This window comes from Sphaeramia orbicularis, chromosome 6 (assembly GCF_902148855.1).
Source record: "Sphaeramia orbicularis chromosome 6, fSphaOr1.1, whole genome shotgun sequence".
NCBI lineage: Eukaryota > Metazoa > Chordata > Actinopteri > Kurtiformes > Apogonidae > Sphaeramia > Sphaeramia orbicularis.
In genome coordinates this window covers 48,657,637-48,680,939 of record NC_043962.1, presented here as the reverse complement: position 1 = coordinate 48,680,939, position 23,303 = coordinate 48,657,637, and the positions used below count along the sequence as shown (strand labels likewise).

The 23,303-nt window shown below is 39.3% G+C and overlaps 1 protein-coding gene across 1 annotated transcript; it reads left to right on the top strand.

Annotated features, from left to right (window-relative positions):
* Positions 1 to 1,370: 1,370 nt before the first annotated feature.
* On the top strand, positions 1,371 to 21,408 carry asb13b (ankyrin repeat and SOCS box containing 13b). The gene is made up of 6 exons (XM_030137054.1): positions 1,371 to 1,600; positions 9,639 to 9,838; positions 9,917 to 10,067; positions 17,841 to 17,975; positions 18,085 to 18,276; positions 20,157 to 21,408. The coding sequence occupies exons 1-6, from the start codon at positions 1,558 to 1,560 to the stop codon at positions 20,303 to 20,305; spliced, it is 870 nt and encodes a 289-aa protein (XP_029992914.1). The 5' UTR covers positions 1,371 to 1,557; the 3' UTR covers positions 20,306 to 21,408.
* Positions 21,409 to 23,303: the final 1,895 nt, after the last annotated feature.

The following is a 23,303-nucleotide window of genomic DNA, read 5'->3' as shown; positions in this document are numbered from 1 at the left end:
TTGCTACATTTGACTGGGTGGTAGCTTCTGTGTAGTGAAGCTTCATTCATGGCAGAGTAACTGGTAGCTTAGCTCACTACATTTTCCAAGTAGCTTGCCCAACACTGTCGATAAGGCAGAATTTATCAAAGGTGTTATTCAGGCCTGTTAACTTAGTTCATGTTCCACATACAGACCAGTTTGATTTAAATTGGATCAGACCAGTAAAATACTATCATAATAACCCATAAACAATGACAAGTCCAAATTTTTCTTTTTGTTTTAATATAAAAAAAGTAAAGTCACATGAAAATGTTTACTTTTAGAAACTATTCTTTCATAAAAAAAATGTGAATAATCTGAACAAATATGAACAACATGAAATGTCTAAAGTGTAATTTTACTAATATTCTGCCTGTTACTAAATATTATGTGTATTTGTGGAACCACTGTGAAATGTAAGTTGTAATTTACATGAGTAAATGACAAACAGAGGCATAATATTGTTTAAATTGCAAATATTTCTTAAGACATTTCAGATTCTTCATGTTTTTAATGAAACTTAGTAGACGTAAACATTATTATACTGTAATTTTACTTTTTTCACTGTTATTATTTTACTGGTCCGCCCAATACAGGTCATTTTGGGCTGAATGTTGCCCCTGAACTAAAATGAGTTTGACACCCCTGCCCTAAATGCTAGTAAGCTTTTAATATTATGATGTGGTATATTTATTGAGGAATTCTCGGAGTTTGTGCTGAAACACTGTTAAACCAAACATGAGCTGTTATCCTGGCCCTGTCTAATGGCATTTGGGTTTGCCTTTGCAATGAAATCAAACCAGAGGGGATATAGTTTTTATCAAAATTAGGAATGCCCAGACATAATGCAGTTCATATATAAGATGTCATCTCACTGATGGCAACGGTTGAGTTATTTGTTATGTATAATAAATACATTTGTATGATTTAGTCTAATTCATGCCATCTATATCAGCATTAGCCTACCTGTCACCTAATTGTTATAACTAGTTCATCCCCAATCAAAATAGTGTCCAAATTGTTTTTGTGATACACAAATGTGCATCAATCACAATTTAACCTTACATTAATAAATGTATACAAATGCAAAGTAAAACATGATGTCAAATGAATACGTCTGTTGAAACACAATATGCAAATCTTTAGCAAAAGCCACCGCTAGTTTAAAAACGTTTTTACTTTACCTTCACCTTCAAAGTCATTGTAGTCTCAGCAGTTTTGTATGTTGCCTGGTTAGAAGCTTACATTATAAAAAAAAGTGCTATCCAGCTAACTTGACAAAAGTCTCAAGTTTAACAAGTGCATTAGCTAGTTAGCTTATTAGCTAAGTAGGTCAGTCGCCTACATATCCCAGAAATCCACGCTACTGTTCTTTGGGATAGAACGTGAGCTCCCAGTGAGCGGTTGTCAGAAGCCTCTCTCTTGTGTGTTTTGGTGAAAATGGAGCTCTTTCAATCATTATATCTCTGCTTGAAAATGAATGATATGTCTGGCTGAAACTACGAGGGCTGCGGAGAAAACAAAGAGTAACATGAAATGGAGATCACACGGGCCAGACCGTCCTTGTATGGAGACATCGGTAAGTAGCTTACACTAACACTGGTTGACCAACAATAACATCAACATGAGAGCATGTTAGCTAAACACACAGCCAGATGAAGATGGAGCTTGTATTGACCAGCTTTGTATTGACGACCCTTATTTGTTGCGACTCGCTTTCGTTTTGCTCTAACCGACTAAAAACAAGTTGTCATTATAGCAGTGCTTTCTTAAATAGCTTACGGTCATTTGAGCAAAGAAACGAGCTTTAAGCTCGTTAGTCCAGTTGACACTCACAGGGTTGTGTGCATGATAATGAGAGGTAGACAGAACATAACTTTTGTCTGTTGTAGCATAAATAATAAACGCAATTCCAGTTATGAAAAACAAAACTGTCTACAACTTACCAGTACACGTAATACAATGCAATACACTATTATACATGTAGTGCACTATTATGGAGTTTATCATATTAAACCATTTATTCCTCGGAAACATCGTCTGTATTTATTCCAGCATCACACTAGTAATACACTAGTGTGGTTACCATTAGCCTATTCTGTGAATTTGTTGATTCAGCAGAGCCTATTTTTGCAGCATGTAATCTGATCTCTATTATTTTAATAAATGGAGGCAGTAAAACATGCAGGGCGCCCAAACTTGGGTTCATTTCCTCAAATCATGTTGAGACACAGTTAAATTAAAATCAAAACTCCAAACAGTGACTGGTAAATTGACTTTTACCTGTGTTACGCTGAAAACAGTACATCAGAATATTATTTACTGCTTCACCTCATGCAATTTATTTTTTCCCAAAACAAACACTTATTTCAATCGTCTTGCAATGTATTCCAAAAAAGGTTGGGAGAATAAAGCATTTACCATTTAGTACTGTTGCCAATTCTTTACACAGTACTTACAAGATGTTCCAGGACTGTGTTTAAGGTGTATTTTTGCTCCATTGTTCCTGCAAATAAGTCTTAAGGTGTTGCAACTAGGGTTTATGTTGGTAACATTTTGTGTACAATGTAAAGATGTACACATTCATGTACATATGTACATATTCTCTATTGGGGAAAAATAGGCACCGCATCAGGCAGGACCTGGACCCTGTTCTTTCACACCCTGGGCTTTGTAATCAGGGTACTTCTGAGCATTAACCATGCATCATGAACACAACAATAGACCATGGCAGACAATGACTTATTCCTTAGCAGAATCTGGATGATCCTTTGCATCTTTGGTCTGGAGCTCATGTGTCATGTCTTAAACAAAGACCTGGATACTGGTTAGTCTGCAGAATCTGAGCAAAACAATGCAAGGCTTCCTTAGACTTGGCATTTAGAACTGTAACTCTGAAAAGCTATATTGTAGGGCTTGACAAAGCCTTCTCCAAGTAATCTTGACCCATGTGATTCTTTCAGGTCTAGATGATGATGGTTCTGGATGTGGTGTTGTCTGAAGGATCAGAAATCATAATGTTCGGCTTAGTTGCACTCCTGGCCTTCCAATCCATCAATCCATCAAGGTTCATTCTGTTCTGCATTGTAGAGGATCAAATATCCAAATCTTTTCCAATCTTATCTTAGAGGATTGTTGTTAAACATGTCAATAATTTTGTCAGACATTTGTTGTCAGTAAGTGGTCCTTGATATAGCTTGTTTCCTAAAGGACTACAACTTTCTTAGAAGCTGCTTTTGTACCAAATCATGATTAGTTACCTGCACACATCACCTGTTACAAACTACATTGTTGTTTCATTACTAGTATGTGACCTGTGGGGAACCACGGGTTGTAGATGTGGTAGTTTTTATGCTGTGGAGAGCATACGTTTGGGCAAAGATGTTAGACTGTATTTTATAAGTAGTGACATAAAAATTGTTTGGTAAGTTATTCTTTAAAATGTAAACAACAATTAATATACAGTATTAATACCCAGACACACCTGCAGAGTACACGAAGCACATGGATGGAAGTGGGGGGTGAATAATTTGTAAGATAGGGGGGTTGCTGCAACTTCTCCATAAGTACCGGGATGTACTTTACACACACACACACACACACACACACACATATATATTTATATATATATATATATATATATATATATGTCAGTATCTCTCACTCTCTCTCAAATGTCACTCAGTATGTACTCTGCACGCACAGGCCGTACGGCTGCAGGCGCCAATGTTAATACAGATATGTGGGGACTGCGGGAGTAAATGTGGCGTTCCTGTTTTTAACTTTGGGTGTGGAAAGTCCTTTGGTCCGCTTATTTGATTCAGAGCGAATATGGACTTTATTTTTTTAATTTGGGTCAGGTCGCATTCTCATTGCACTTTGCTAGTGAACCAAATTGAAGCACAGAAGCACGCACGGGACAAACTGCACTGGCATTGGATAGAAAAGTCGGGAGTGGGGTGAATCAGAGACGGCTGGTGTCAATGAAAAGAAACCTGAAGGTACTACGTACAGTTAATGTTTTGGGAATATGTATTCTATTTTTACAGACACTAGGGACGCACCGATACCACTTTTTTCAAGGTCGAGTACAAATACAAGTACTTACATTTGAGTACTTGCCGATACTGAGTACCGATATGAGTACTTAATAATCCTATTCCAGTTCTTAGTTCCTTTTGTAAATGTGCTTTATTGTCGTTGTCATTAGTCTGACTGTAACAAGGTGCTGCTACTGACATTTACTGTGTTGAAATGAGTGTTTCTCAATTAATCCACCAGGGGGCGCCACTCTTAATTAACCATACTGGACAAATACCACGAAGAAAAGTAACGTTTTTTGAGAAGAAGAAAGTCAGTAATAATAAACACAGAGACGACAGAGGTAACACTAATGTGGATACTAATGTTGTAGCATTTCCGCCTGTAAGGTTTAAAAGTTTAGTTTCAGGAGGTAGGGAAAAGATAAAAGAGCGATAAGTTTCATTTTCACTTTCGCTGGTGGTGGTCTTCACCGCTCCGTACCCCCATAATATTATAAATAGGACAGAAACCGGCCGAGCCCTGGGTAGTTGTCATAAATATGTCAGTATTTTTTCTTTAACTCACACAGTCGCTCTTTGAACAGATCCTCTATCTCCACGGTTCCCGGTGGTATTCTCTGTCTGAGTACGCATCCACGAGCACCTGGAAAACGGATGGAATGTACGCAGAGGATGGACAGAACGCTGAGTCCGTATCTGTCTGTGTCTTTAACGTTACTTGCAGTCAGCGTTACTTTTGTCACATCATTTATGTTGAAAAATCTCCACACTCTTCACACTCCCCACGCATTATTCCATCAGTACCTGCTGCACTGAACTGTGAATGTCACACAGCTGTAAGTGGTATCGGTGCGTTTGTATCGGATTACTTCTACGAGTACGAATACGAGTACACCCAGTGAGTATCAGAGCCGATGCCCGATACTGGTATCGGAATCGATGCATCCCTAACAGACACAAATTTCCAAAAATAATGTTAACTGTCAAGAACAGCTCATTTGGAGCCAGTTTTGTAATATGGGCATCTGAACAAATGTCAATGAGACATTCAATCTCCTCACTGCTCCACATCTGTCCACGGCTCATGGCTGCTGCTATTATCTCTGACTACTCATGTGGCTCAGCTACTTTCAGTGGCTATGGTTGCTCATCAAGCACAAAAAGGCACATGGTTCCTTGGTTTGTTTCAGCTTGAGGCCAGTTATAGTCACACAAGAAGTGAACCGGGCCAGAGTCCATTTGGAAGCGGTCTCGGTCCACTTGTTTGATTCGAATCGGAGTTTTCAGAACTTTCTGGGGAAACAAACTCTGGTCTGTTTTAAACGGACAAAACAAAGTAGGGATGAATACACCCTTAATTTCCCGTCATGCAGCGTGGTATTTTGCTTCTTTGATTGTAAGGCAATTGTATTCCAAAATGACTAATATCTCAGAAAATATTGGTCCTATCAACTTGCCAAGATATTTAATGTGGAGATGGGACTATTCCTCAGCTGTAGGTACCAAATTGGCCAGGGGCACGTTTCTGCACTAGCTTGTTAAATCGTTAAGCCCAGCGCAACACAAAATGCGTCTATTTAACGCATTTTGTGCTATCCCATTTCTGGGCTCGCTCTTTGTTTGTTAACAACTAACGCAACATAAAATGCGTTCGTGCGTTAGTTCGTTAAACTCCAACACAACGCAAAATGCGCTATCCTGTTTGTGGGCTAGTTCGTTAAAAGTGTGCGCTCGCCCAGTTCATCGCTACAGAGCTGATTTTAACGCAGAAGAGGATGTATTCTTGTAGCTTAATTTCACTCCGTTCCTGTCATGTATTTCCTTTGAAATATAATTTACATTTGAAAAAGAAGATTTTTAACACAAGTTTGACAATGTCTTTAATGATATTAGATTTTTCCCATGGACATTTTGCACCAATAAAAATGAATTTACCGAGCGAGGACTTATCCGCTCACTGAATTTTATTCTCTATCGATTTATGGATAGATATAGATTAGCTCAGGACAAAGTGTGTGTGGCTTTGAGAGATGAATGAATGAATGAATGAATGAATGAATGAATGAAAGAAAGAAAGAATGAGAACCGTATGGGGCCAGAGCCAGTAAACTGTTGTCTGTGCGCGTGCGTAATGAGATATGAGCGCATGGATGAGAGGAACGGAACAGCATTTAGTTTTTCTGTACAATCTGTTTGTCCTGTTGTTCGGTGTGGTTACGACGAACAGTGACCGTTTAGAGTTATGTTAATAAAGTCACCTGTGTGGAATAACTGGGGTCACCCTTAGACGTCCAGCCGGACGCACAATATATATGTGTAAATAATTCAGTTCAGTTCAGTGTGTGTGCGTGTGTGTGTGTGGGCGGGGGGGGGCACATGAAGACAGCTGAGGGGGTCCATCTATAGTCAGATGAGGGTGAGGAGGTCCATTCAGACAGGTGAGGGGAAGGGAGGAGGTCACAGATCCGGGGTCACAGATATCCTATAATACTTCTTCATTATAACCATAATGCTGTCAGATGAATGGAAACAGCGGGAGTGGAGGCGTTGTTCTGGGTTAAATAGTGAACGCACCTGTTTAGTGCACCCTTGAACGCAAATAGTGAGCAAACGATGGTTTAGCGAACGCAACGAGCACAAAAAGGGATTTTGCATTCGTTAAGCCTCTGCGTTCGCTGACCCATCATTCGCTCACTATTTGCGCTGAAGGGCAAATGGCTGTGTTCACTATTTAACCCAGAAACGAGCCCCAGGTAGACACGTCTCAATTTGTCAGAATCGTGCCCACATATATACACACACACCACACCACACACACACAGACACTCTGAGACCTTCCAATATTATGATATAGAATTTTAACTCTGTTGCAGGGTTCTTTAAACTGACCCAAAAAATGGGTGGGAAAAGATGATGGCATAGTCATTAAGCTAGTAGTGATGGTGATTTATTTGGCATACCTCCCAGTGCAAACAAGTATCCTACAAAAATATTTAGAAAAATGCAAGAATGAAAAAAGTGGAAAGAACACAATTTGCTGGAGTTCAACGGTACTTTATTCAACACAGAAAAACACAATCTTCTCACCAATGTTCTCAAAATGCATTGTTACCCTCTACGTAACCATCATAATCGCTCTCCCATATTAGGCTCAAACAACCCCTTTTAAAGTCATAGCCCCTCCCCTGAGCATGACGTAACTTCCCCCAAGTCCACAAAATTTAAGTATGCAACTGCGGTTTTCCATATGCATTTGGCTGCTGTCACTTGATGTCCCTGGAAGGTGTGTAAAATGTGAATGTGTGTGTATGGGTACTGCGACAGCCACCGTGCTGAGTGTGTATCCTCAGTCACAGCGACAGCAAAAACGTGGAAAAAGGTATAAAGTCTCGTGTTGAGATCATGATTGGTGAATTTGGAGGTGAGTGAAAACGTGAGTCTGTTTGCAGTCTGGTATGTGTGAGTGTGTGGTGCGGTTGTGGTGGCTAATGACAGAACTGGGGTGAGGGGCAGAGTGGCTCCATCACAAACTCATTAACACTAAATAGCCCCTGCTTTATGTATCAATCAGTGTGGTGCAGCAAACAAAATGATTTACAAGTGAAATGAAGATGATTACGCGAAGGTGAAATATGTTGAGTTTATATCATCTATAATGTCAAAGTGCATTATAATATCACTGCTTTTTTGTAAATGGCCTTCTCATTTGGGGTAGTTGATGTAAATACTGAATATAGAGGGAATGCACATACGTCACTTCCCCCCTGGGCCACGCCCCTCTAAGTCAGACTGAGTGGCAAAAACAAACCTGCTCAACATGACGGAGCATAGCAGTAACTACAGCGAGACCGGGAAAAATGTGGAATATAATATGAAATTAAAGACAACTGGACTTGACATGGATCCATACAAGCTACCAAACAACAAGTGGTCTACAAACATTGATATGTGGACGGAAATCACGTATCCTGACATTTATATGAAACTGATTTCAACACCGGGAAAATACATAATGCAAAGCCTGAAAGCATACGAAAGCCAAACAGTTGTTGACATCCTTGTCATCGGTAATTAGAGGATTACAGCTGGTGAGTGCTTTCAGTTCAACATACTGTTGTTTTTGAGGTTTTATGCCAGTGCAGACGTATTTTCTTGGCGGTGATTGCCGAGGTAAAGGCCCAGCAGTAGTGCTCACAGTTCGCTACTGATTTACTGTAGTTTAACCCTTAGTATTGACCCAAGTGAGTGTATGATCTACTGGTACTTTTGATATTTAAGTATAGGTAACATCAAATACTTGATACAACACAGCTACAACAGCTTTGTGCTAGAGTACCCCCTTATTTGAAAAACTAGGTTAGCCTCAGTTTAAGCTAGTTTACAAATTATGTAGAGCACAAGGTTCATAATCACACAATTGAAGACAAAAACGTTTCAGTTATGAAATATAGAACTAAATGACAGATGCTAACATTAAGAGTTTTACTAAGAAGTAACGTTAGCCAAAACGATATGTAATTTAAGGTATGATTTTACGCAAGAATACAGCATAAATTAACGTTACCTGACACAAATCCAGGTTTCATAGCCTGGATTCCAGGTATTTCTACGAATTTCAGCAATCCATCTGCTTCTTCTGTCTTTGGCTTTAGGTCGCCGGTAAAACAATAGCTCCAAGTGCTTTTTAAATCTATTCGTGGAATCAATGGCACAACAGCTCTTCCCCATTTTTTAGATTGTTCTAAAGTTTTCGCAGTATTCAAGCCAAAGCTGCTACTCATGTCCCTCTTTCTGCCACTCAGTGGATGTAACCATGGTGACTTCCGCTAGCGGTGACGTCACGTGCATACCCTCTATTAGTGCTGTCAAATGATTAATTTTTTTTAATCAATGTAATCACAGGGTTACTGTAGATTAATTTTAATTAATGATGATTAAATATAATTCATTTTAAATCTATTATTAATCATGTTTCATTTTGCATGAGCAAATGGACTCAAGAAAGAAGGGAATATAGTATATGCACTTATTGTGTTTATTCAACACCTTCAACAGTTTCAACAAAACAACTTGAAACAACTGTTCCATCTTGGGTTTTTTTGTACACAAATTTCCCATCCAGAGGGCCAACGTGCTGTTTAGCATCTTCCATCCTTATGTGTTGCTTCTGCTGCCTGTCATTACCAGGGCAACTGTCCATTTGCACATGCACGACAGTAACTCTACTTGGACAAACTGCCCAAAATGCATTGCCAGAGACATTGAGAGTCATTCTGCGCTGCAGATGGGTTAATTGTGTTAAAATTTTTAATCAGAATAATCATGATGATGGATTAATCCACGCTAACGCGTTAATTTTGACAGCCCTACTGAATATATAATAAAGTTTACAGTCATGCTCATACATGTGAGTTAACTGACTATTTTGACTTTTTGGCATGGGTACGTAATGATAAAACAAACTTGAACTTGACTAGAGAATGTTGCTTATCGTAAGTCAACACCCACACATAGAAGAAGTTCAAACATCATGAATACACAGGCTCAGTCTTGTTTGTTTTCACATATTTGCAGCTCATGGTCTTGGATTCTGGCCGGACCGGTCTGCAGTTCATGAAGCCGCAGCACAAGGACAGGCCCGTCAACTGCAGCAGCTGATTGAAGCAGGTGCAGCCATCAACAGCCTGGCCGCTGAATGCATCACCCCCTTGCATGAGGCATGCATACGGGGACAGGCCCAGTGTGTCAGGCTGCTGCTGGATGCTGGTGCACAGGTGAGGTGGTTCTATGCAAAAGAACGCAAATGATGGTGTGTCATAGCTCAAGTAATTTAATGACTCCTTGGATAACAGGTGGATGCTCGTAACATAGATGGCAGCACGCCGCTCTGTGATGCCTGTGCAGCTGGGAGCCTGGAGTGTGTCAAGCTATTGTTGGAGTATGGAGCAACAGTTAATCCTCCACTGTTTACCTTCTCACCTCTTCATGAGGCCTGCATGGGAGGTGAGTCGGGTTACACTGTGATTTAGACACTTCTCATTTGGGATATTTATGTAGTCCTAAGCAACTCTTGGCTGGATGATGTGTCCAAAAATGTTATCATGATAAAAGTCTTCAAATCAGGTAGCCTCTTATGCCTGCTGTTCTGTGTTGCCATAGTAGTGCTACATGACACTTGTTGCAATATACACATGCTATACTTTCATGTAACCAGAAGAATGTCAGCTAGAAGCTCAACAAAACAAATAGTTGGAAAGCAGAACACAATTCAAACAACAAGCACTTAATATCTAATCCAAGGTTATAATCAAAGACCAGCGCATGTCATGAATAATTTCATCAAACAGAAGACCAATGTCACAAACTTTACCGCACTAAGGTAACACTAAGCAGGTTCAACTGTACAAGTATTATTACTCTGCCACTAAAACAACAGAGCAAGCAAAAGAAGAGCAAAAACAAAGGTTGCATTATGAAGTGATCTTTATGAATTTTGTCTCGCCTTTGCTGTTTTTGATCATAATTTGGTTTTTTATGAATAGAACTTCTACTATTGGCTAATCGTTTTTCTGTGTTACATTGAAATAATTCTGACTACAAACAAATGACCCAGGGCTTAACAAGTTAATTAAGATAATTATTATAAGTAGGCCTCTGTAATGGTACACAAAATTTTCGGTTCGGTACGTTTTCGGTTTTGAAAGCCACGGTTCTTTTTTTTTTTTTTCGGTTCGGTACAGGAAGAAGGAAAACCCCTCAAAATGTCTTTAATACATTTATGAATTTTTGAAAAATTTTCCCCCAATTTTTGGACACAATAGAATATAGATAAACAGGAATATAATTCTGCTGCTACAAATTAAATAGAAAATAAAATGAATTATTAATATTACTAAATGTATTTTAAACATTAGTATTGCCCTTTTTGCTGACAAGTAGTTTTGAACAAACAGCAAAAATCAAATCACAGTTCTGTCAGTTCACATTCGGCATAAAAATACCAAAAAAATTCCACATGAAGTGCAACATTAACAAGAGGACAAACTGGTATTCTCTTTAAAAAAAATGAAGAGCAACTTTGACAACAAAAAATTAACCAAATTCTTTATTTTAGGACAGATAACAAACTGTTTAGGCCACTTTTTGTATGTGCGCACGCGCATGTAGGGTGCGATTTGTCGGGGGGATGTTTTTTTTTTTTTTTGTGGTCGGAGCCAGGGGGTGGGGGGGTCCATAACTAACGTAACTAACGCTGGCGTGAAACGAAAGTGAAACTTTATATTCTGTCAACGTCCAACTCCGGGTTCTATTCCTCTGTTATACAGCATGTGTGTGTGTGTGTGTGAGAGAGAGAGAGACAGAGCTAGTGTAAGTATTGTAGAACTACTGTAGTTCATAGGGGCCAAACAACGTCCGTCTTATTAACGTCTGTTTCCTCGTTGTTGTCTTTCACCGGGACCTGAACTGATCCCAAACGGGATTGTAATGATGGCGGAGGGTCTCCAGTCTCTTCCTTCCAGGTTCACATCATATTTGTTGTTGTTGTTTTGGTTTTTTTACCTTTTATCAGCTGCTATTTGGTATTTCGGGTCAATGTGGGCGTCCGTCAGTATGTCCGTGTGGAACTTGCGCGGATTTAAAGTTCCGCATCAAACAACGTCTTTCGTTTCTTTTTCTTTTTCTCAACATACTGTGCTGTTTCGGTACAGCTGTGTACCGAACCGAACAGGTGTGTACTGAAACGGTTCGGTACGTGTACCGTTACAGGCCTAATTATAAGGGTTAAATCATTTTTTAATTTAAAGGGGTGATATTTTGCTTTTTTAAATGGAATTATACATTTTAAAACATTTCCCTGTGATCTACATAAACCGTAAATGTTATGCTTGGGTGTAAATTCTTCATTAATTAAACTCCACAGGCCCATCTTCAACCCTATTTCTGAGTAATGACACCAGACGGGTCATTTTGAGCTTTGGCCCTTTAAATGTAAATGAGCCACTTCACACCCCAACCCCCTCAGGCTGTTGACTGTGCACTCTGTCCCATTCAGCCACTTGTGTTCGTTAATACATCCAACTACTAAACATTTCAGGTCATCGGCTCTAAGTTTGGACATATTTCCAGTATGGACTACAACCGCTTCTACTGACAAACAGTTATGGTTTACTCTGTGAAATGTTTGTCGGAAGTCTTGACCTAATATGTGCAAATGTTGTGACATAACCTGTTATAGATGTAAAAATTAAGAAGGAATTGAAACAGGTTGTAGAAATCCACTCGATTTTTGCCAAAATGAATATAAAGATAGCTTTGCAGCACCTGGAGGGTTCAGATTCAAACGTTTTGAACTGTTAGGGTCCCCAAATACACAAATAAATGTACCAAAGACTAATAAAGGGGGGTTTAGCAAAATAGGACCCCTTTAAGTTTAAAGGTTGATTTTTGGAGATCAAGGTGAAGATACTAGATGGTTATTTGTAGTTTTAACTTTTAAGGATCTGAAAATGTAGAATAACATTTAAAACCAGTGGTGGCTTGTGAAATTACTTTTTGGTGGGGCGAAGTATGCAAGTCAGTTTTCGGATGCACTATATCCACATATCACCACTAGGAAACACCAAACCACATGCTCCACTATTTTAAAATATTAATTATAATAAAAATAAAAATACACAGTATGTGTTTTCATCCATTTATTTTTATATGTAAATTTCACCCATCTATCCTTCAAACATGCAGTTTTTTTCTACAGCTCTGTTGTTAGTCAGTCCCTGACAAGCGTCTTTTCCAGTGATAGTATTGCCAATGCATTTAGGCCAGGACTCCTAAAAGACAGAAGTTAAATTACAGATCAAATGGCCCTGTTAATGCTCCTGCCAGGATTCAAACCCCAATCCCCTGCATAACAGTCAGTAGTGTTGTAACCACTGAGCTATACATCTGTTGTGTTAAAACTCAGTACTATTGCTTAGTGAGCTTATATTTCTTAGGAAGGTCTTGATTCTTTTCGGGATGTGACGTTTACTCCTGTGGGAGAACTACTACAAAGTAGTTCAGAGTGCCCCTTGCAGTATAATTTTCATTGTGTGCGCAATTAGTAGGGAAGTTATATTTTTGAGGACTAGTTTTATTATTGAAGAACTACAATGCTGTCAGCCAATTCAATAAGAAAAGGTTAGTGAACCACCAACCAGAATATTTAACAAGGTAAGTAGGAGGTTTTGGATTTCTTAGGACAATATCTATGTGTGCACAATCATTGGGCAACTATGTGTGTGCAAAATTATTATGTAACTAAATGGAAAATGAAAATAAAGGCAAATGAAATGAAAAAATCTTACTTGATTATTTTTTTTATTTTATATGAAAAACAATAAACAAACAACTCAAAATGTACAAATAAACATTTCTGACCTTTAAAAAATCTGTGACCACTAAAACCACCTTTCTTTTCAATAGTATTCATTAGCCTTCCCTTCATGGAGTCAGTCAGTTTCTTGATCTGTTGACGATCAACTTTTGTACACTAGCAACCACGGACACTGCTCAGAGGTGTACTCTTCTTCGCTATAAATCTCCCGCTTAAGTAGGGCTCACAATTTCTCAATAGGGTTTAGGTCAGATGAGGAAGGTGGCCATATCATTATTCTTCCATTTAAAGGCCCTTTACTGGCTAACCACTCAGTGGAATACATCAGTGCATGTGATGGAGCATTGTGCAAAAAAATATGGTCTTCTTGAAAGATGCTTCCTTTTTTTGTACCACTGCTTGAAGAACATGTCTTCTAAAAACTGGCAGAAGGTTTGGGAGTTGATTTTGAGTACATCTTCAACCCAAAAAGGTCCAAGTAGCTCATCTTTAATAATACCAGCCCATACATGTATCCCACTTCCACCTTCTTGGCATTTGTATTGAAGTAGATCTCTGTGCCTGTTACTGATGCAGGCATGGGTCCATCTGTCTGGTCCATCAAGAATTATTCTGATCTCTTCAGTCCATAAAACCTTTGAGCAATATATCTTCAGATACTTCTTGGCCCCGTCTTGTTGTTTCGACTTTTATGTCTAATTCAGTGGTGGTGATATTTCAGCCTTTCTCACCTTGTCCATGTCTCTGACACTGAACATCTTGTCCTTCTGGACAATCATGATGAATATCATGATGCTGAAGGTCACTTGGTTCCTGGTTGCTTCCCATTTGATTCTTTTTAAATCTTTTGCTGTTAACATGTGTCTTTTCTTTTCTTTGGACTTTTTGTGACCCAGTTGACTATTTGCCACAAAACATTTGATAATCTGGTGATCATGCTTCAATAGTTTAGCTATTTCAAGAGCATTTCATTCGTCTGAAAGTTTTTATTTTTTTTTGACAATGTTTCACTTTTCACTTAAAATTAAACCTCTTTTTTTCACCCATTTTACCTGGAGTAAAGACGCTGCATAATAATTCTGCGCACCTTAAAATAAAGAGTTAATCATGTTAGGCCACACCCGCCCTTATTATACAAATATCACCATAGAAGGATTCATTCCATTAACAATTTGAATTTATATAGTCTGGAGTTATCAAATATGCATAAAAGTGATCATATGGTTAAAGTGCACACTTGCCTAATAATTTTGCACGCAGTGTAGTCGTTTCAGATCCATAAAATCCAAACACTCACTTGTTCAGGTTCTCAATAATGGTGCCAACACTGTTTCTGGCTTGCTGTAATATATCTCTTGGTTTGAAGTCCAAAGTCCAGAAGTTAAGTCTGTGTTGTTGTTTCTATAGAGCCCAACCAACCTGTTGCAAACAAAGTGCTTTACATCTAAAAACGTGATCAAATTATAAGATAACAGTTTAATCAAGTACTATAAAACTGCTTAAAACAACAGGACACAACACACAACGATAGAAAAGATCACAGATTTAAAACCTAAGAGTGTCCCAGGGCTAAGGGTTAAAAGCCAGTCTGAACAGGTGTGCCTTCAACCTGGACTTAAACAGGGGCAGGTCAGTGAGGAGTCGCAGGTAAGGAGGCAGTTCCACAGTTTTGGAGCAGTAACAGCAAAGGAACGATCACCCCACAGTTTATATCGGGACTTGGGGACATCCAAAACCATCTAAGTGGATGATCGGAAGGCTCTGCTGGGGCTGTGAACTGTTAAAATCTCAGACAAATAGGGAGGAGCGAGACCATTTAAAGCTTTAAAAACAAACATTAAAATTTTAAAATCAATGCGGTAGCGGACTGGGAGCCAGTGGAGGGAAGAGAGAATCGGGGTGATGTGGTTGTGTCTGGAGGAGTTGGTTAAGAATCGGGCAGCTGCATTCTGTACCAGTTGTAAACAATGGAGTGAGGACTGAGTGAGGCCATAATAAAGTGCATTGCAGTAATGAAGATATGAACTGATAAAAGCATGGATCGCTTTGTCAAGATCGCTGCAAGCAAGAAAGGGCTTCACTTTAGCGAAAAGATGGCACAGGAAAAAGCTTGCTTTAACAACTGTATTAATCTGTCTATCAAGCTTCAGTTCACTGTCTAAAATCACTCCTAGATTCCTGATCGCCTGGCTCACAGGGGCAGTTAAGACGTTGGACAGTGCATTACAGTGCAAATCAGAGGGGCCAAAAATTATACATTCACTTTTGCTTTCATTGAGGTGAAGAAAGTTTTGGGCCAGCCATAGTTTTATATCTGATAGGCAGTTGTGGAGAGAGTCTAGTGCAGATATATTATTAGGAAGCACAGGGAGATAGACCTGGAGATCATCTGCATAAAGATGGAACGAATTGTGTTTTGTGATGATGGAACCGGGAGGCAACATGTACAGAGTGAATAATCATGGGCCGAGAATGGACCCTTGTGGCACTCCGGAGGACAAAGGAGCAGATGAGGCTGAATAATCATCAATCATAACAAATCTCCCATTGGTTGGGTATTGTTGAAATGTGCTCGAAATGTTCAAAAAGTATTTATACACACACTGAAAAAATTTAACCAACCATTTTGGAAAAAAAAAAAAAAAACACACAATGTGCTTTCTGTTGGCAGAAACATTAAAATATTAACATGTAAACATCAAACATACTAATGTGCATTAAAGATGGCACCTTTTGGCCATAAGAGGTAACTGAACTTTGTGCAAATTGTAGATAAGAATCAAGAATACTTTTCTTTACATTCAGCGCTCAAAACTAGATTTAGTCTAACAGGTTTAAGAACTGTTACAGAAGGAACACTTTCACTGTTTCATGTACCTTTTCTAGAAATCAAATGTGCATATAAAAGCAACATTACCATTTTAAACAAAGTAATGTGGCAGAAACATTATCCACATTAAACCATTTAGTGGGGGGAAAAATCTCTGCAGTGCTATCCATGCGGGTGCCTTCTGCCATGTTTTCAGAGACCAAATATTGCAAACTGTATGCGTGTCTGGAGTGCTGCTGCTTCTCCAGGAAATGAGCAGTATCACTGAGTTTTTCAAAGTGCGGTAGTTAAACACGGTTTTAATGATAATTAGAATTTGAAATGGGAATTTTACAGTGGTTTATCATTATACCAGTAATCATTACATCCCTAATAGATACTGACATTCGGCTTCTTTGACTGCCTTTTGGTAGTTGGCTAGACTCTCCCTCAGTATACTCAGGGACACTTGAAGCTTGTCTCGCCTCCACCTGCACTCAGCCTGCCTACAGGACTGCCTGAGGGCACGAGTGGTCTCGCTGAGCCAGGGATCTGGTTTAGGTCTGATCGAATTACACCTAAAAGGTGCAACTGAGTCCAAAATATCAGAGCAGGTGGAGTGAAAGGTGTAGATTTGGTCATCTGGGCAGGGAGGAGAAGCCATATCAACCCAGGTGTATAGAACAGTGTTCAAAAAGGCAGTAGCAAATTGACCAGCTGTGGATGAAGTCATGATGTGGCAGTGACAGGCTGATGTGACAGGTTTGGATGCAGGAAGGGGAGCTGAGAAGTCAAATTGGTTAGTGAAGTGACCCGAGATGCAAGTTTGGGACATTTCTCTGAGGGATACAAGGAGGCCATGGGAAATGACGAGATCCAGTGTGTGTCCTAGCTGGTGTATACAGCCACTGACTGATTGAGTTAAGTCAAATGGTTTAAAAGGCAGAGAGAGACAGAGACAGTGAAAACAATACTAATGTCATCTGAGCATTTAGTACAAACATCCGGAATATTAGCAGATTTCATATAATATTTGCAGGTAGAATGCATTTCATACAATACAGCATTCAGTTGGTTTTAGAGTTATTATAGCTAACATTAATGAATCTGGAGGTGCCTCTTGAATAGACAACTGTATAAATTATCATTTTTTTCCTGAATGCAGAGACATAAGTCAGATGGAGCACAAGGAATCAGGCACTCTTCCAACAGGACATTTGTCCCTGTGGTCCATTGGGTTGGAGTTCACGTTACTCCTTTAAAAGCTACTCAAGATGGAGACTTCAAACAATGAACTGATACAATGGGGCCAAAACTGTCTCCATGTTAAACCTTTTTTGTACTGGTGTTGCTTCAGTGAACTTGGTTGATAGCAATTTTGATTTTAAAACAGTGAGTATTAGAAGGAAGTTTTAAAATGATTCTTAAGCCAAACCACCTCCTTTAGTTTCAACAGGAAGTGAGTGCTTGATACATGATTTTTAGTAGTTTGACAATGATTTGGTCTAAATGTGATTCCTTGCATCCTAGACTCAACCAAAAGTTACTTCACTGTCTTAATTTTGCTCTAAATTGCAATTGTCTTATATTTCAGGTAATTCTGATTGTGTTCAGATCATGATTGATCAGGGAGCTTTCATGGAGGCTCATGACTGCCACTATGGGACACCTCTTCATGTCGCCTGCGCCAAGCAACATTACGACTGCACCAAAGTCCTCCTGAATGCAGGTGAGTCCATGTCTGTCTTCTGACCAGCTGAGTCTGATATTTTGTACTCTGAGTCAGTATGAGGTCACAGATTATGTTCTCTTACTCATTAAGTTTTTCTTCTTCTAAGGGGCGAATGTGAATGCTGCCAAGCTACACGAGACAGCACTTCATCATGCAGCCAAAGCAAAGAACAACAGCTTGATTGAGCTACTTGTGGAATTCGGAGGGAATGTGTATGCCAGAGACAACCTGAACAGAAAACCCATCCACTACACCAGTCAAGGATCACCCTCATATCTCTGTCTCAGTTTTTATGAGAGTAAGTTTGTCGACAGAAGTTTGAGTCATATTAGGACTTTTTGACACCAGGAATGTGATAAATAAACAATACAAACGTGAAATAATAGCATACACAAATTTGTGAATTAATTCTCAGAGACCTAGGACAGTTTTTGTCTCACTTGTACTTAGTTTATGTAGTGTTTCTCTCCTAAAGTATCAGTCAGCCTCAGGTGTCAAACATCTGATTCAGGACAACCTCAAGATTCATCTGGATCATGTAGAGTCCCAATTTTCTTTTTGTTTTGTCTGAGACTGGATGAATTCATCCGAAATGTTTGGGGGGTTTTTTAACTACAGTATATTTGTTGTTTTTTTTATGTAACATTTTGGATGTGTGAGACTTTCAAATTATTTCTTGTCTGCACCTAACCTTTACCCAGCAGTTTGCAGTCTCTTACTGGATCAAATTAAGAAATTATGATCAATTAATGCTGCAGAATATTACAGCTTTAACACATTCACTATGAGGCACCCGAATGTGCAAAGAAGACATATGTGGCACCACTAGAAAGCTGAGAAATTCCACTTTACCTGACTTGTTAAATAATATGGGAAAGATTAATGTTCGGATTAATAGTCATTTCAGCAACAGATGGTGGTCTTAGTGTCTGTTGCTGAAACGAGGGGGACAGCTGCAACACAAATTCACTCATTCAGATCATTTATGAGGAAAAACAATGGGTAAAGCGTGTATATTCTGTTGCCCTCAAAAACATGTATACATAGGTTAATTCTCCTGTCAGTGCCCTGGACCAAGGTGCTGATGAAGGTCTGGAGTTGGTCCCAGAGTGCCATCAATGTGAGCTCACCGCTCCTAATGTGCTAATGCTAATGGTAGGTGCTGTGTGTGTTAGGATGGGTAAAATGCAGACACCGAATTTCTCTACAAGGATAATGAAATGAGTTAACTTTAACCTTTACTCACTTAGTAGGTAGTGTATGTGCAGGCCAGCTAAAAAGCTACTCACAGCCTTTTTCCACCAACTTGGAATCATTGGGACTCCAGTTCCCCAACTTAAGTTTTAATCATTCTCAGCATTTTGGCAAAAAATAAGTGGCTGACAAATTGGGAACTACAAGAATGAGAGGTTTTCCTGTGACCTGAAATATGAACTGTTGTAGGTAGGTTCTATTCTAAAGGTTGGAAAGAGGATGGAAATGACAAATGTCAAAGAGAAACCAAAATAATGAAGTGCAGTAATCAGTAAATAAACCTACTGGTTGGTCGAGATTTATCAAACGCCAAGCTTGAGGAAAACTTAGAAAGTAGCACAAGAATGAGTAAGGACACTGATTTCACTTGAACACGAGAAACATTACCAAACAGACAAAAAAAAGCAGATCCATGTCATGAACTTTTGTACATTATGCAATGCCTTCATGCTAGTGACAACATCCTTCATTGGAACTGTTTTACTCAAGGGTGTGTTCAATAAACACAACAAGGTTCAGGGAATTCAAAACAGAATTAATTTATTAACTAATAGGACATAAAAATATAAGCTCCTCATTAGTCTGATGGCCTACTTGTTTGGAAGTGCTACTCCAGTGTTGTCCCACAGTTCATTGTATTATACTTTGTCATATAATGCAACACAAATAATCAACGGGTCCCTCATTGTTGCTGTGGCATAGCTTGTGATTTGTTGTGCAAAAGGTCTGAAAAATCAGCCTTGTTCCTTCATTGTACCATGTGGTATGCACTGATGTTCTGAGTGAAGGTATTCATGCAAAAACACCTGCTCAAGGAATGTATAGGCAAGCAAATGAACCACACTAAAGAATAGTATATGACGTGTTTTACAGACAGCATAACAATGTACACAGATAATGTTATCTCTGTCTTCTTGTCCTCAGATACGCCGCTGACTCTGCAGCAGATCAGCAGAGTGGCTCTACGGAGGTCTCTTGGCAGAAGAGCAGTTGACATTGTCTCTAAGCTGGAGTTGCCCAACCGGATAATACATTTTCTTTGCTACATGCCACCTGAAGTTTTTGAACTTTAAGATGCAGCCCATAGAGGGTTAAACCTACACCAGGTTAGTCTCTGGGCAAAGTTGTTCTATTGTGATGAGGTGGAACATAGAAGCATCACACTGGCAGATCAAGTTAGAGAACAGAAATTTGCTAAATTTAAACAAGCAAACTGTTTACAAGTAAATAAACATCTACTTTGCTTGTTCATTTGAAGATACATTAAGGTATTATTAGTGTGAATGAAGGCCCGACTGTGTAGCACAAATTCCACAGGACGCTTTCAATCTAACATTTATGCCCCCTTCACTACTTTGACGCTTCATACTTCAGTTTATCAATAGCTTATTGTGCTGAAGTCCTGCCTCTTCCTTGTGTGCTCCATGGGATCTTATTTATAAAAAAAATTACATTACCGTCAATGGTGAGTCATTTTTATTCCATTTGAATGCATCATGCATCACTTGCGTATGTGATGTTAATCAGGTTAAAAGATAATTTTACAAGTGAAGAAAGTCGCAGTTTGTAGTAAAATACATAAACTACACACCTGAAAGCCATGGAGGTGATGTCATGGTTACGAATCTGAATGTGTGCAGCTTCAACATGACCAGACTGGACGGATTTTTATATCTTTCAATACTTTGTACCTTGCTCTTGAAGATGAGGGTAAAATGTGCCAAGGGGTTTGTTTTGATGTTGGTGATGTGTATCCCAAGTGACAATAGATGCAGTCCACTGAGCTGTTCAACACAAAACTAAATGTTTCATTACTATCTTTACCACATACTACTAGTAAAATCATCTTTTAAATTGACAACCCTCATGTTTGTGATGTCACAACATAAACACAGTCAAAAATGTATTTCTTTCGTCATTGACCACTGATTATGTTCTTTCCAAAATTATAGATGCCATGGGGCAAATTGGAAGGGACAGGGCTTCAAGGTCAGGTCAACCTTATGAGCTAAAATAAGAGATCACAGTACTAATTCATTTGCGTCACTATTAAATCAATTTAAACCAAATCAATTATTAATTTATCTTTAATCAGGTGAATGTGAGCTTTGTAACCTCTTTTACTATGGAAAATATTTGTAATTTAAGGGAGCGTGAAGTTAGTTTACTAGAAATATAAATATACACTATATTGCCAAAAGTATTCGCTCACCCATCCAAATAATCAGAATCAGGTGTTCCAATCACTTCCATGGCCACAGGTGTATAAAATTAAGCACCTAGGCATGCAGACTGCTTTAACAAACATTTGTGAAAGAATGGGTCGCTCTCAGAAGCTCAGTGAATTCCAGCGTGGAACTGTGATAGGATGCTACCTGTGCAACAAATCCAGTCGTGAAATTTCCTCGCTCCTAAATATTACACAGTCAACTGTCAGCTGTATTATAAGAAAGTGGAAGTGTTTGGGAACAACAGCAACTCAGCCACGAACTGGTAGGCCACATAAACTGACAGAGCGGAGTCAGCAGATGCTGAGGCACATAGTGCGAAGAGGTCGCCAACTTTCTGCAGAGTCAATCGCTATAGACCTCCAAACTTCATGTGGCCTTCAGATTAGCTCAAGAACAGTGCGCATAGAGCTTCATGGAATGGGTTTCCATGGCCGAGCAGCTGCATCCAAGCCATACATCACCAAGTGCAATGCAAAGCGCCGGATGCAGTGGTGTAAAGCACGCCGCCACTGGACTCTAGAGCAGTAGAGGCGCGTTATCTAGAGTGACGAATCGCACTTCTCCATCTGGCAATCTGATGGATGGGTCTGGGTTTGGCGGTCGCCAGGAGAATGATACTTGTCAGACTGCATTGTGCCAAGTGTAAAGTTTGGTGGAGGGGGGATTATGGTGTGGGGTTGTTTTTCAGGAGCTGGGCTTGGCCCCTTAGTTCCAGTGAAAGGGACTGTGAATGCTTCAGCATACCAAGACATTTTGGACAATTCCATGCTCCCAACTTTGTGGGAACAGTTTGGAGCTGGCCCCTTCCTCTTCCAACATGACTGTGCACCAGTGCACAAAGCAAGGTCCATAAAGACATGGATGACAGAGTCTGGTGTGGATGGCCTGCACAGAGTCCTGACCTCAACCCGATAGAACACCTTTGGGATGAATTAGAGCGGAGACTGAGAGCCAGGCCTTCTCATTCAACATCAGTGTGTGACCTCACAAATGCGCTTCTGGAAGAATGGTCAAAAATTCCCATGAACACACTCCTAAACCTTGTGGACAGCCTTCCCAGAAGAGTTGAAGCTGTTATGGCTGCAAAGGGTGGACCGACGTCATATTGAATCCCATAGACTAGGAATGGGATGTCACTTAAATTCATATGCGAGTCAAGGCAGGTGAGCAAATACTTTTGGCAATATAGTGTATGTAAGTGTATATATTCTGTTACCATTTATTTTGAATGTAAATTTGTAAATATGACTGATGGTTCTACCTCTATAAAATGTGTGTAAATAAATAGCCTACTATTGAGACATTTTCTGGTGTTTTCATTTAGCTGTGTTTCCCGAACTTAGGACCCAGGATCCAAAATGGGCTGCTTTTACTGTTAGGATCTGACAGTAAAACATATAGCAATAATACAATACATGGTTTAATTTTCAAGATTAAAGCAGAAGAATGTAGAAGTTAATAAACGTTAACCTCAACAAAGTCATGTGAAATGAAGAGAGGCCTCGGTGGTAAAAGTTTGGAAGAAGACAGGATGATATGTGGAAAAGTCAGTAGGAGGCAAAAAATGGCATAAAAAGAGACTTTCAGAGACACTTTGACAGAATGCAAGTCAACAAAAATGGAGACCTATGGAATTTTGTGACCTACATTTGGAAGTTCAGGTCCAGAGAAGATGACAAATTTCTCTTTTGGGATTTGAGTTGAAGACCTTTGGGAACCACTGACTGAGAAATCAAAAAAACTGGGGGTCCATAGGTTGGTCGATAGACCAATTGAAAAATTGCAAGAATTTTCATTTTGCACAATTGGATCTTAAGAAGGTTCAAAGTAGAGTTTCAAA

Bases quoted from the DNA above. Each gene is read 5' to 3' on its own strand.
- asb13b (XM_030137054.1), top strand. From the start codon at position 1,558: ATGGAGATCACACGGGCCAGACCGTCCTTGTATGGAGACATCG. The intron at 9,839-9,916 runs GTGAGGTGGTTC...CTTGGATAACAG, and splicing joins TGCTGGATGCTGGTGCACAG to GTGGATGCTCGTAACATAGA. The intron at 10,068-17,840 runs GTGAGTCGGGTT...CTTATATTTCAG, and splicing joins TCATGAGGCCTGCATGGGAG to GTAATTCTGATTGTGTTCAG.